Below are 14,552 nucleotides of genomic sequence, written 5' to 3'. Positions count from 1 at the left end.
TCCTGTAGTGAGCTGTGAGCAACGTCAAGAGCTCGAAACCTCCTCGGCTGCCCCCAATTTCAGACCTGTGTTATGCAGGGAAATTTGACCCTGGTAGATGGCATCATTCCACATCATGTGTGCGTGCGTGCGTGCGTGCGTGTGTTCACATCTCTGTATGTGTGTGTGTATGTGTGTGTGTGTGTGAGAAGGGGGGAGTGACTCGGTCCTCACACAACAGAAACTGGACCACCACGGGCCAGGGACATCGGGAGGGAGATTCCAGCAAGCAGTGGTTCTCAACTCAGGGTGACTTTGACCCCCGAGGAACACGATGTCTGGGGACACTTTTAGTTGCCAAAACTGGGGCGGGTGCTACTGGTATATAGTGGGTAGAGGCCAGGGGTGCTGCTCAACATCCTATAATGCACAGGACGCCCCCGCAGCAAAGTGATCTTGCCCCAAATGTCGGTGGTACTGAGGCTGAGGAACCCTGCCCCCAGGCCGATCGCCTCTCACACATACTGGTGAAGGGACAACCACCGTGATCTTTGTTTGGCGGGCACTGTGCTGGGTGTTTTCACGTCACTGAGGACATCTGAATGCCTGCTAGGTGCCAGGCACCGCTCACACATTATTACCAACATATACACACATTCATTCTCCTGACCATATCTACTGGGCTCGGGAGCCAGACTGTGTGGGTTCAAATCCCCGTGCTGCCACTTCCTAGCTGGAGAACCACAGGCAAGTTACTTAACTTCTCTGTGCCTCACTTTCCTCGTCTGTAAAATGGGACTGATAATGGGATCAACCTCACAGGGCTGTGATGAGAACATTATGCAAAACAGAGAGTCCTTAGAACAATGACTGTCACATAGTAGGTGCTCAATAAATCTCAGTGCAGAGATGTTCTACGGTGGGTGAGAGCACAGATTCTGCTGACGGGCTGCAAGTGTGAATCCTGACTCTACTTATTGGCCGTGCAAGTTACCCAGATGAGTCTTCTCATCTGTAGGTGGGGGCCCCTCTCCTTGAGCTGCAGTGAGCAACGGACGGGGAGTACAGTGATGTCCTCAGGACGGGACGTGCGTGGCGGGAGTGTCATTTCAGCAAAAGTGGTCACTACCATTAGTGCTATTAATATTTATTATTAAGTGCCTGGAAATCCCTGCTTAGGGGGGTTGACTAGGAAAGGATAAATTAATAAGCTATAAAATAAACAAACCTACCAATAAAAATCCATGTAACACCCAGCCAAAGAAAGGCACCTGCATTTCCATTGCCCAGGTGGGGAAAGTGAGGCTCAGAGCACTGAAGTGACCTTCCCAAGGCTGCACAGCTAGTGGGGGTAGGGGGCTGGTCAATCTCCAACATCCTTGATTTGCCCGTCCATCTGCCCAGTATGGAATCAAAGCCCAGGCCCTGGAACCCGGCCCTCAGGGGTGAACCTCTCCCAGGGAGGCTGCCTCTCAGCAAGAAAGCAAGATAACAGAAGTGCAAGTTCACCCTCCTGGGAAGACTAGGTAAGATCCTGCGCCCGCCCACTCTCCTAGGACACACCGTCTTTGATGGGCCATCGCTGGATGCTGTCGGGTTCCAGCTCCTCGTGGGAGAGGAAGATCCTGAGGCGCTTGAGGGAGACACTCGCCTACACAGAAAGCAACGACAAGGTGTAGTTATTTTGAAAAACGTCTCTACAAAACAGACCGAGGCTAACTTACAGTGGTTTCCTCTGGGTGCAGAGGGGCCCACATCCTCCCTTATTTCTGAAGGTGCTGCAGTGCCACACCTTAGAATAAAAAACAAAAAGGGTTTTGGTTCTTGTTTGCTTTCCTTTAAAAGCCTACAACCAGTATTAAAAAAGACAGCGGGGGACTATCGTAGCTGACAAGGGACCTAAGAAACAACCAAAGGCAATGGCCCCGTTTAAGACAAACTTGCGACTCGGAGATAAACGTGTCCTGGAGATCGAATGCATGGCATGGTGGTTATGGCCAACAACACTGTATAATAAACTTCAAAGTTGCTAAGAGACTAGAACTTAATGGTTCCCCCACACAAAAAAAGAAATGATAATTGTGGCACGTGACAGGAGTGTAGCTGACGCTATGGCGATAACTGTATAGCAACATATCCATGGATCCAATCACCACATTGCACACGTTGAACACAATGTGAATTATGGTTTTACAAAAATAAATTTTTTAAAAAAGCAAAGGTTCTGATTCAAACAGCCCAATGGTAAGGACATTTCTGAGATAATCCAAAAAATTTTAATATGAACTGGGTATTAAGAGATTACTGTTAATTTTGTTAGGTATGATAATGGTGTTATACTTATGTAAGAAGAAATTTGTGCTTAAGTATTTATGGGTGAAATGCCAAGAGGTCTGTGATTTGCTTTAAAATTCTTCAGCAAAGAGAGAAAGTAATGAAGGGAAGAAGGAAGACAGAAAAACGATTAGACAAAGTAACTGTGGCAAAATGTTGACTCTGCGTGACAGGCACACAGCATTCTCGTGCTATTCGCTCCACTTCTGTGTATATTTGAAATTGTTCGTAATAAGAAGGGGTTTTACTGGCTTATTTTTTAAAAAAAAAACCTTGACCAGGGCTTGTACAACCAAATCTTAATCTTAATTTGTCTATGTGGCTAAGAAAAGGGTTTTCACAGGAAAACGTGCAAGGCTAGGGAGAAGAGTGTGACAAATGCTGTCGGCAGCAAAGTGCAGGAGTTTCAGATGGTGCAAGTGCGACTGAGCGGTTCCCTCTCGTTACAGAACCACTGCAGGGACTGGGGGTATTCTAGGCGGGCCAGCTGGGGTTTTTCAAATGGTGAGCCAAGGCCTGTGAATGGGTTGCAAAACCAATTTAGTGGATCAAAAGCTGCATTTTTTGAAGAAACAGAACAGGATAACGTAGGGCACGGTGGAACAGACTCGATCAGAATAGAAGAGGATCGAATGTTTCAGAAAGAATCTTGCAGAGCTTAGGACAGCCTAGCTGCAATAACTTGTTTCATACACTCGAGTGTGCACCGAGAAGTAAAACGTATGTCTCTCTTTGGGGCAGGACCAAAAAAGCACGAAGGCCACTAGTCTGGGCCTTGATAAGCCCCCCGGCCACAGTGGGATGGGTTGCACAGAGGGAGCTGCATCCAGGGGGATTTTCATGCCCTTTTGCTTTGTTTCCCCAAGAGACCCCCTCTCTGAAGTTCCCCAGCCTTGCCTGTACCTGCACGATGCTGCTGATGACCATGGGGAGAATATTCAGGGGGAAGCGAAGGATGTTGAACAAGGCCAAGGACACGAAGGCCTTCTGGGCATCCAGGATGTTGTTCTTGTCGATGGTCACGTAGACGGCAAACGTGCACAAGGCCACCTGCAAGCAGAGGCCAAGTCAGAGTCCCAGTCACAGAAGCAGTGACACGCGCCCAGGGAAGTTGCTCCAGCCTCCTGGTGTGAGCTGCAGGGGCTGACGACTGGCCTCTGGAGGCAGCAGAAATGCCCGAACAGTGTCTAGCACACAGGAGGCACTCACTAAACACCCAGAGAACGAACTGGGTAAACCAATGACCAGAAGCCAGAAGTCCGGGCCATTCCCACCAACATTCTCCATGGGACACCGGATGGCATTCTCAGAGTCCCTCAACATCACCAAGCATGATCCCACCTCCGGATCTTTGTTCTTGCAGTTCCCTCTGCCTGAAATGACCTTCCTATCCAGACAGTGGCCTGGTTACTCCCTCTTCCCGTTCCAAGAGGCTGCCCTACCCAAAACAGCCCTGCTACTTCCCTCCATCCTTTTATCTTGGTTTATTTTTCTTCATAACACCTATCACTACCTTACATTGTAAGATTATAGGTGTTTATTGTCTGTCTCCTGCAGTATGAAATGCAAACTCCACAAAGGCAAGGACTTTTGTACACGGCTGTATCCTCAGGGCCTAGAATGACCCCAGGCACATAGGAGCACCGAGACCTCACGTAAGTCACCTCCTCTCCCCATGCCTCCGACATCTCATCAGTGAAATGGATGTGGAGGATTCGTGCTACTGTTGAAAGCTCCTTCCAGCTTAGAGTATAGGGTCTTATATCCCCAGGAAAGGAACATAGGTTTTCAAAAAAAAAAAAAAAAAGAAAGAAAGAAAAAAAAAGGAAAACAAACAGCCAAAGGTCCCCCAAAGGCTACTCCCTTCCCCACAAAGTCAGACCTGCCTTAAGCCTTGCAGTGGGGCTTGGGATTTCAATTCTCAGGCAATCGGAATTTGGGTTCGGTTGTTTGAGACAGCAGCACTTCACTTCCCTCGCCAGGAAAAAGGAAGGACCCCTGAATAATCCAAGGCTGGGCTGCGTGGCTTAGGAGGGAAAAGATCAACAGGTGGATCTCCATGCCCCGCCCACCTGTTGGCCCCCGAGCAGGGCCAGGTGTTGCCGGAGGAGGCTAATAACATCCCCCCTGAGATCACCTGGTATACACCACCAAAGCAACCTGGAAAACCGTGCACCCCAGCAGATGGGCAAAAGTCTCTACCCCATGCTAGTCCCAGGCGCCAAGAGCCACTAAAGGCTTTCCCTAGGGGAAACAAACTGCCTGGGACCTCATTCTTGAGCTCAGGGCAGATGTCCGGCAATCAGGAGATGGCGGAGTGGCCAAGATTCTGGTGTGGATGCGGTCCAGGGTATTTTCAGGGTCTCAGCTGCCTCATTTCTTTCCTACCTATTAAAAGGTCCTACATCTTAAAAATTAAATCCATAAGCTCTGCCTGTTTATCAGCTGGGTGACCCTGAGCTGTGATGTCACCTCAGCTCTCCAATGGAGCCTCTGTTTTTCCGTCTATAAAATGGGGGTCATGATACGTATTCGCAGGGCTTCTGGCAGCAAGGAATCAGGCACTTGTGCAGAGTGCTTAGCCCTGTGCCTGGGGCACAGTAAAATGCAGTAGATGGTGGCTGTTTTATTTCTTGTTTCAGGACTTGGTCCAAACTCCTTGGACTATTTTTCCGAAGAGTCTATTAACTGGTTCCCAAGAACAAGGTACTGGAAAGCAGAGCTGGTTCCTGTTCTGGTTCTGACATTAACGAGCGAGGTGACCCTGAGGGGAGACACAGAAATTTTCCAGGATCCTTGGCCAGGAGGGAAGTTAGATGCTCAAAAAGCCACTGACACCTGATCCCTGGGATGGCTGCACACACAGGTCCCCTCCTCCAGGTAGTGATGACGTACTTGCCTCTTAGCCAGAGATTCTCCTCACTCAAAACTCTCTAAACACATCCACGTAGAGGAACAGTATTCAGCCATAAAAAGGAATGAAGTGCTGACGCCCACTACGACATGGACGAACCCAGAAAACATGATGCTAAGTAAAAGGAGTCAGACACAGAGGCCACACGTGTTGTATGATTCCATTTAAATGAAATACCCAGAAAAGGCAAATCTACAGAGACAGAAGGTAGATTAGTGGGTGCCCGGGGATGCGGGGGGGGGGGGGGGAACAGGGGGGATGGGAGTGACTGCCAGTAAGTACAGGGCTTCCTTCTGGGGTAATGAAAGTGCTCTGGAATTAGACAGTGGAGATGGTTGCCCAACCTTGTGAATATACTAAACACCACTGAACTGTACACATAAAAGTGGTGAATTATATGTCAATAAAAATAATAAATTTTTTGGGCTTCCCTGGTGGCGCAGTGGTTGAGAGTCCGCCTGCCAATGCAGGGAGCACGGATTCGTGCCCCGGTCGGGGAAGATCCCACATGCCGCGGAGCGGCTGGGCCCGTGAGCCATGGCCGCTGAGCCTGTGCTCCGCAACGGGAGAGGCCACAACAGTGAGAGGCCCGCGTACCGCAAAAAAAAATAATAATAATAAAAATAATAAATTAAAAAAAAAAAATCTCTCCAATATCCGTCTATTTTACTCACTATAGAAGCCAAAGTCTTGACTCAGGCTCAGGGGCCACCTGATTCATAAACGTCCCTCTTCTGAACTCTTGTGCCCTCCTCTCCTACCACTCTCCCACCTCCTTCCCTCTGTTCCAGCCCCGCTTGCCTCCACGATTATTCCTTTTTGGGGCAGCACAGTCCTGCCTCAGGGCCTCTCACGCTTCCCTCTCCCTGGTCAGGCCCCTGACCACCATTAGGTTAAGACTCAAGTATCACCTTCTCAGTGAAGGCTCTGATCATCCCTTTTGTTGTTGTTGTTTGTTCTTTTGGGTTTTTTTGGCTGCGCTGTGCAGCATGGGGGATCCTAGTTGCCTGACCAGGGATCGGACCCATGCCCCCTGCAGTGGAAGCACAGAGTCTTAACCACTGGACCACCAGGGAAGTCCCATGATCACCCTATTTAAAAACTGCAAGCCCTCCCTATCACTCTAACCAGAACCTTTTTTTCCCATAGCACTTATGACAGTTTAGCATACTATATATTTATCATACTGGTGTGCATTATCTGTCTCTCCCAGTTAGAACGAATGAACACCCCATGAGCGTGCGGATTATTGTCTTTAGTATTCACTGCTCTATCATCAGTGCCTAGGACAGCACCTGGATCATGGCAGATACCCAGGAAATGTTTGTGGGTGGGTGGATGGATGGCTGGGTAGACAGGTGGATGGAGAGGTAGGCAGATGGATGGGTAGGCAGGTGGATGGATTTGCCCAAGGGCGAGAAAGCACACACTCAAGGGTGTCTCTTCAGCAACAGAGAAAATCAGGCCTCAGGCATCTCACCACCAGAATATCCCAGCTCCACTGGCCCAACTGATAGGGTGGCTGCTGGCAGCACAGGAAGCGCATTAAGAGGGAGAAACATCGCGTGGTCCCCGTCAGATCCACATCATCCACTTCTCCAGGAAGCAGAGGTCACTCATTCATCCATCAGTTGTTAATTGGGCACCTACTGTGTGCCAGGCACTGTGTGAGGCAGCCTTGGAGATCCTGAGACGCACGGTCTAGTGGGGAACAGATATGCACCAGGGTCTCTCTAGCACGAGTGTCTGCGTGTGGAGGTGGACGGGGAGCTGGGGTTTGCTACAGCCTTATAAAGGGTGAGGGTCCAGGATGCGAAAAATCCTTCGCAAACAAGGAAGACTACCGCCCCCCTCTAAGTGCTAAAAGAGCCTCCCCCCCATGCTGAGAAATGGGGCAAATGACGGAACCAACTTCCCCAGCCCAACCCCTAAAAATCTGCCATCTCTCCATGAGGACATCTGTTCCTTCTGCCCGGTCAGCATCCACTCTTGTTGCTGGTAACAACACGTCAGTTTTCCTTTGGGGAGCTGAACCTCCCCCAACCTCAGTCCATGAGCTTCAGCCACAGATGAACTGCCCATACCGGACCCGACCCCAATCTCCAAAGAAGCCACATGACCCAGGCCTGGCCAATCCAAGCATCCCTGCTCCCTGGCCCCAGTGATTCAGGGACAAGCATGCAGCCAACCGCAATCAATGAGACTCAACCCCACAGCTTTGCAGGAACTAATGGGAAAAGGGGAGCTCTCTCCTTGGTTACTGTGGTTACTGAGATGACAGAATCAACTGTAATCACATGGCGAGTTTCCATCTGACAAAGAAACCACCATGGAGAAAGCAGAGCTGGGAGACAGAGGAGGAATTATACCCAACATTATCTCTGGAGCACCTAGGTCCAGCCACACCCGAAACCCCAGTCGTGCTTAAAACCAGCACCTTCCTAGACTTTTCAGTTTTGTGACTCAAAAATCTCCCTTTCGTGTTTTTACTCTAGTGGACCTACGTTAGGTTTCTGCCACTTGCAAGATAGTTCCTGACTAATACAGTTTATTCAAATCTTCTGTCCATTCATTTAGTCAGTCATTCCTCTACATACACCTAGTGAGTGGGTACCATTTGCCAAGTCCTCTATGTTCTAGGGATACAAGCAAAAAAAGACAAGGTCCATGTATGTTCCGGTCAGCAGAGAACTGCACAACAGGTAATTAGCATATGGAATGATAATTATTCTAAAGAAGGGACGGACATACAAGGCACAGAGAAGGCAAGAAGCTCACAAATCTTCCAAGAGAGCAAATGTTAAATACTGACAGGGATGCTATTTTAGGAAAGTGCACTAGGTGGACATGAGGACATGATAAATGCCAGGCTCTATATTCCAGAAAAACAGTCCCATCAATCCTGCCACATGGCATCCCTATTCCTGCCTGACCTCCCCAGGCCTCTGTCTTCCATCACACCTACCAGTGGGTAAACACCACATCATCCTTGAAGTGCAGGAATTCACCAGTGGAAAGCACATGCAAACACCTTCCAAGGGAACAGAAGGCCACATATTTTATCCTAATGTAGTCAGAGGCTTCAGTGTCTCGGTCTGGGCCAAGGTCCCTGACTGACCCCTGGGCTCATCTGTTTCATGCCAAACAGCTGAACCAACACCGTCTCTGGAAGCCCATCATCACCCAAAAACTTTATGGCAAATTCAAGGTCAAGAAAAGCCAGTCCCACTCTTAAGCATCTCTTGCTGTGGCCTCCTAACGGAAGCCAGGGCAGGAGATGATATTTGAAGGGTTAGCAGTGAGGGTGACAAGCTGGAAACTGCAGGTTTTGTCAGAGGATCTGATGTACAGAGCAAAGGGTTACGGGGAAAGGGGGAAAGGTCCCCTTCGTCCTAAGTGTAACACAACCCACCGAGTAAACCTTATTGCCTGACCCTTCTGACTGCAGATCTTTTCCTATTTAAAAAAAATGCAATCCAAATGCCTTGAATTTCTGTGTGATTTGCTATCACTTGCATAAAAGTAAAGTAAAGTAAAGAGATGGTTAAGTTTGATTACATTTATTGCATATAGTCAATGTTACGCTGGTATACATGCAGGCTCTCTCTGGAAATACACAAAAGAAACTGGTATGGAGAGGGAAGCTAGGTGATGGGGGTCTGCGGAGAGAAAGAGCAGTGCCTTTCACTGCAGACTGGTGGTTCTCAACTGGGGGACATTTGGCAATGTTTGGAGACAATCAAAAATGGACTGTCATAACTGGGGAGGTGGGGGCAGAGGTACCACTGAGCGTCTAGTGGGTAGAGGCCAGGGACGCTGCTAAGCATCCCACAATGCACAGGACAGCACCATCACAGACACAATGAATTACGGGTCCCAAACGTCAGCAGCACTGGGGCTGAGAAACGCAGCTGCAGGCCCTCTGTGGAACAGCTTTAACTGTTCTTACCACGCGAGTGCATTGCTTTCTGTTTTTAAATTAAAATGTATCATATATACAATAAGGACTATTTAGCAGTCGTATTTAATACATAGAGACTATTTAACAGTTTAAAAAAAAAGAACGAACATCCTCTATACCATCCAGTCTTACATTTTTACTTTTGAAAAAAACCAAGAGAGTCGCGAAGGACCTGGGGAAAGCTGGAGAGACTGGAGTACGAAAAGAATCAGACAGCAGACCCCTCCAGCCTGGAATGCTGGAGGGGAGCTGGAGGGGATCTTAGGGAACACTGAATCTCAGAACAGCTAAGAGACGTCTCTGCTTGGGCCAACTCCAGTCAATTGGCAGCGGTCACCTGGAGGGTTGCTTGAACGTAACTCAGTGGGAGAGAGCACCACGACAGACCGGGGGTGTCTGCTGTGGTATGGGGGCGGGGGAGGGCAGGGCCCGAATGTCACATCCCTGGGGCCTAACCCCTTCATCTTTCACGCTCAGAAACCCAGAGGCAGGGAGGTGAAATGACCGCTGCAGGTCACACCACGAGCTGGCAGGAGAATTCAGCAGGGGTCCTGACTCACAGCAAAACATTCCATTCCTCTAAGCCAGGGCTCAGCCAACTATGGCCTGTGGTCTACCCATCTGTGTCTGGGCCCGTGAGCTTAGGATGGATTTTATATTTTTAAAGGATCAAAAAAAAATCAAAATATTTCATGACACATGAAGAGTGTATAAAATTCAGATTTCAGTGTCTATAAAGTAATGTTTACAGGAACACGGCCACACCCATTCATTCCGTGTTATCCACAGCCGCTCCTGCACTACACCGGCAGAGATGAGCAGCTGCAACAGAGATCGCACGGCTCAACACCCAAAATATTTGCTAGCTGGTCCTATACAGGAAATGTTTGCTTACTCCTCCTTTTTCCCAGCGTTTCTCAAACTTTAATGTGCATACAAATCACCCAGGGGGAGATTGCTAATACTCAGGTCTGTCTTAGCCTGGTCTGGGGTGAGGCCCGAGAATCTGCATTTCTAATAAGCAACCCCGTGATGCCGGTGCTGCTGGTCCATGGGCCCCACTGCTGAGGACAAAGCGTGGATCCCAAACCAAGAGCATCAGCAGCACCTGGGAACATGTCAGAAATGCAAATACTCCGGGCCCACCTAGACCGACTGGATTGAAACTCTGAGTGGGGCCCAGTGAGCTGCATTTTAACAAGCCCTCCGGGTGACTGGGAGGCCCACACAAGTTTGAGCATCACTGATTTCCACCACACTGCCTTGTGTTCGGGTTAAGACTCTGGGAGACATTAAGCTGAGCCTAAAAAAATCCAGTGTCAGAATGGATACACTTTGACAAACACTGAAAAGGCAGGAGTTTCCTTCAACATTCCACCTGCAACTCCGCTGTGATGAAGCGGATGGCAGCCTAACAGAAAATTGTTTCTAATTTATGAAAATGTGTGGTTTTAGTCATAGGAACTTCCCATAAGAATATATATTTGCCAACATAGCTAAGTAATACTTATTAGCACAACATCTTTTAAAAAGAATGACATAGTTAATAATATAAAGACAGAGAGAAAAAATAAACATGGGCGGGGCATGATCTGAAGTCCTCCATAACCATGCTCAACTGTCAACTGAGCTTAAAGGGTTTCCACAGTCCATACTGTCTCCTGGTTTGGGGCCAGCTTTGGAAAACAGTTAACTCACGCTATTGTCTTTAAACTTTTCAAAGTTGGCCAGCTAGGGGTAGACCCATTACAGTACCCCAAGACATGCATATGGGAACATTCAGGGCAATGTGGGTCATAACTGCAAAGAAGAGGGACCAGCCTAAAAGGCCAGCAACGAGAGATGGGTTAAGTCAACTACAGCACATCCATGCTCTGGACAAGCACACAGCATTAAAATAGACGAAGCAGGGCTTCCCTGGTGGCGCAGTGGTTGAGAGTCCACCTGCCGATGCAGGGGACACAGGTTTGTGCCCCAGTCCGGGAGGATCCCACATGCCACGGAGTGGCTGGGCCCGTGAGCCATGGCTGCTGGGCCTGCGCGTCTGGAGCCTGTGCTCCACAACGGGAGAGGCCGCAACGGTGAGAGGCCCACGTACCGGAAAAAAAAAAAAAAAAAAAAAAAAAAACAGATGAAGCAGATCTGAACACATGAACTGAGAGAGATTACATATCAAGTCCAAAGGTCTAGAACACCATGTAAGTATGAGTCCATTTGAATATATTACAAATATTTTTAAAATATCTATATGCATAATTTTCCTAAAAAGACATACAAAACTGTCACTTTGGAGGAAAGGGACAGATGGAGGGGAGGACAATATACTTTTCATTTCATAACTTTCTGTACAGTTTGAATTTTTTTTCAGTGAATGACAAATATTTGTTGAGCGCCTATTATGCACCATTTTAGGCACCAGGATACAGCAGTGAACAGAAGAAATCCCTGACATTCTAGTGGACAGAGGCAGACAATTCATGAAATAATAGGTGACTTTCAGAGTATGTTTGGCATTGCCACTTGAAGTGTGGTCCACAGGTTACTGCCAATCTGCGGTTTGTGACCAGATGACAGTAGATAAGGAGCTGATACCATAATGTAGCTCAACTATGGCAACAAGCATGCATGTAGTTCAGCTGACATTTTTTTTTCTTAGCAAGACTTTCTCGGGACTTCCCTGGTGGCGCAATGGTTAAGAATCCACCTGCCAGTGCAGGGAACATGGGTTCAAGCCCTGGTCCAGGAAGATCCCGCATGCCGTGGAGCAACTAAGCCTGTGCGCCACAACTACTGAGCCTGCACTCTAGAGCCTGCGAGCCACAACTACTGAAGCCCGCGTGCTTAGAGCCTGTGCTCCACAACAAGAGAAGCCACCGCGATGAGAAGCCCGCGCACCACAACAAAGAGTATCCCCCACTCGCCGCAACTAGAGAAAGCCTGTGTGCAGCAACGAAGACCCAACGCAGCCAAAAATAAAAAAAAAAAAAAGACTTTCTCAATGAAGGAAGCAGACAGCAGAAGTTTACATTCCACCACAAACTTCTCATCTTATCGTGAACCTGTAACAAACAGTTCCTGAACTAGCTACTTTGAGTATCCCTGGGCTGGAAGCTGTAAATGCTGTGAATAAAACAAAAGGTGGGAGTAGCACTATTAAAAAGGAGTGGTTGGAGAAGGCTTTGCTGACTTGCTGAAACAGTGACTTCTGAAAAATATTTAGGCATGACAACACAATAAAACATCAAACAATGTGGGCCAGGATAAACTTGGCTTCACTCACCAGGAAAGGTGTACAGACCCAGGTGAAGGTCCCCACGGCGGCCAGGTAGGCAGATTTCTTCAGCACCTTCAGCTCCTCCTGCCTGATGGCCAGTACCTTATCTTTGAATGCCAGCTCCCAGGCGTAAAGTTTTAGCACTTTGATCCCATTCAGAATTTCATTCATCAGCTTAATCCGATTGTCTTTGCTCTTCATGTGGGCCACCTTCGAAGAGAGGAGCAGTCAATATCACACCTGGGGGCCGGCTGCTCACTTCTGGCCCTGGCATCAGACCAACACTCAACAACCCCACCTATTAAAAATGGGCCGTCCTAAGGGTGGGAAAGCTGGCCTGCAATCCCTATGAACCCTAACTCTTGACCCTGAGAGCACTCCAAGGGATTCTTTTTTCAAGGGAAAAAAAACTGCTTCGAATCACATTAAATTTGACATCAGAGAAACCTCTTAAATTCAGAAGGGAGGAAGAGAGGCAAGAAAAACCTTTCAGGTATCCAGGGAGGAAGGGGCACATGCCCTACTCTGCTGATCTAAACCGAGAGATGATATTTTTTTTTCTTCCATTTTCTTATTTTCTTTATTGCTTTTCAGGCAGTACACAGTTGTTAAAATGCTGAAGTGTTTCTGTACCAGCTAGCACTGGTTCTGACCATTTGGGTGCCCATGCTGCAGAGTTGTTAAATATTTTTAATGCCACCTGGCATTTTCCTTACGCCAGGCACTTTTCTAAGCTTTTCAAGTGCATTTAGTTCTGCTCACGAGAACCCTATCATTAAGTGTTATGTCATTCCTGGGTCACAGAAGAGGACAGTTTAAGCAACATGAGGTCAAAGCCAGAGACTGAAGCCATTTCAGAGGTGGGCCGTTCAGGGAAGAGGCTAAGAGTCGACACAGCCCCATGCCCCTCCCACGCGTCTCCTCCCTTCTCCCCAAACCTCATTCCAACAGCCCCACGTCCTGCAACTCTTCTCTCCTTCGGCATCACCAGCATGGCCAAGCTCTCTCATTTGAAATTCCACAGGCACATCATAAACAGCCATCAGTGGGGGAGCAGAGGAATGAACTCTGGCCTGTCTCTGCTATGGACCATCAGGCACGAGTTCAAGACAATGAAGTCAGACCACATGGCATGCTGCAGAAAGATCTCCCAGGCATGGTGTCAGACGATAAAATCACTCTGCCAAACAGGCCCGTTTGTGTTAAAATATATATGGTGATAACACCACGACACACACACACATATACACACCAAGCCTAACTATAGAGTTAGTCCGATCTCTATATAAACACATCAAAAGTTCTAGAAGGATTTGCTTTAGTGTGTTAAGAGGACAGGGAAGAGGGGCTTCCCTGGTGGCGCACTGGTTAAGAACCCACCTGCCAATGCAGGGGATACGGGTTTGAGCCCTGGTCCGAGAAGATCCCACATGCCGCGGAGCAACTAAGTGCGTGCGCCGCAACTACTGAGCCTGTGCTCTAAAGCCCGCAAGCCACGACTACTGAGCCCACGTGCCACAACTACTGAGCCCATGTTTCACAACTACTGAAGCCCGCATGCCTAGAGCCCGTCCTCCACAACAAGAGAGACCACCGCAATGAGAAGCCCGCGCACCACAAGGAAGAGTAGCCCCCGCTTGCCGCAACTAGAGAAAGCCTGCGTGCAGCAACGAAGACCCAACACAGCCAAAAATAAATAAATAAATAAATAAAATTTAAAAAAAAAAAAAAGAGGACAGAGAAGGGACATGCCCTATCTATATACTTTTGTATTATTTGAACTTCCTTTTATAATGAAAAGGCATTCACTCTGTTACTTGAGTATTTAAAAACTTAAAAAATACGAAGTATCTCTGAAAATAAAGAGTTTAACCCTGCGACCAGCATAAGGAAATGGGGAGAAAAGCAAGGGGTGATTTTTGCTCAGCTCTTGAAAATGCACACACACAGAAAGGAATACACCCGTGGGAAATAAGGAATCTCTTGGAGGCTCACAGATGGGACTTCAGTCACTGGCCCATGAGGTCTAACTATTTCGGGAGCTCTCAACCTCAGCGACCCAATGTAATAACCTGGGAAGCTTTAAAAAC

The 14,552-nt window shown here is 48.1% G+C and overlaps 1 protein-coding gene across 5 annotated transcripts in view; it reads right to left on the bottom strand.

The window, feature by feature from the left end:
• The window catches only part of ABCC1 (ATP binding cassette subfamily C member 1), a 133,700-nt gene that overhangs the window by 45,499 nt on the left and 73,649 nt on the right, over positions 1 to 14,552 (bottom strand). For all 5 annotated transcript variants that reach the window (XR_007472257.1, XM_049699592.1, XM_049699594.1 and 2 more), the window contains 3 exons: positions 12,469 to 12,672; positions 3,217 to 3,363; positions 1,543 to 1,630 (listed from right to left, as the gene is read on the bottom strand). Coding sequence is in view for 4 of the 5 variants with exons in the window: in XM_049699592.1 (XP_049555549.1) it covers positions 1,543 to 1,630; positions 3,217 to 3,363; positions 12,469 to 12,672 (439 nt within the window). In the remaining variant the exon portion in view is untranslated. The remainder of the gene's footprint in view (positions 1 to 1,542; positions 1,631 to 3,216; positions 3,364 to 12,468; positions 12,673 to 14,552) is intronic.

The sequence above is a fragment of the Orcinus orca genome, chromosome 16 (genome assembly GCF_937001465.1).
Source record: "Orcinus orca chromosome 16, mOrcOrc1.1, whole genome shotgun sequence".
Lineage (NCBI taxonomy): Eukaryota > Metazoa > Chordata > Mammalia > Artiodactyla > Delphinidae > Orcinus > Orcinus orca.
Note: the sequence above shows the minus strand (reverse complement) of the source record. Positions and strands in the feature narration are given on the sequence as shown.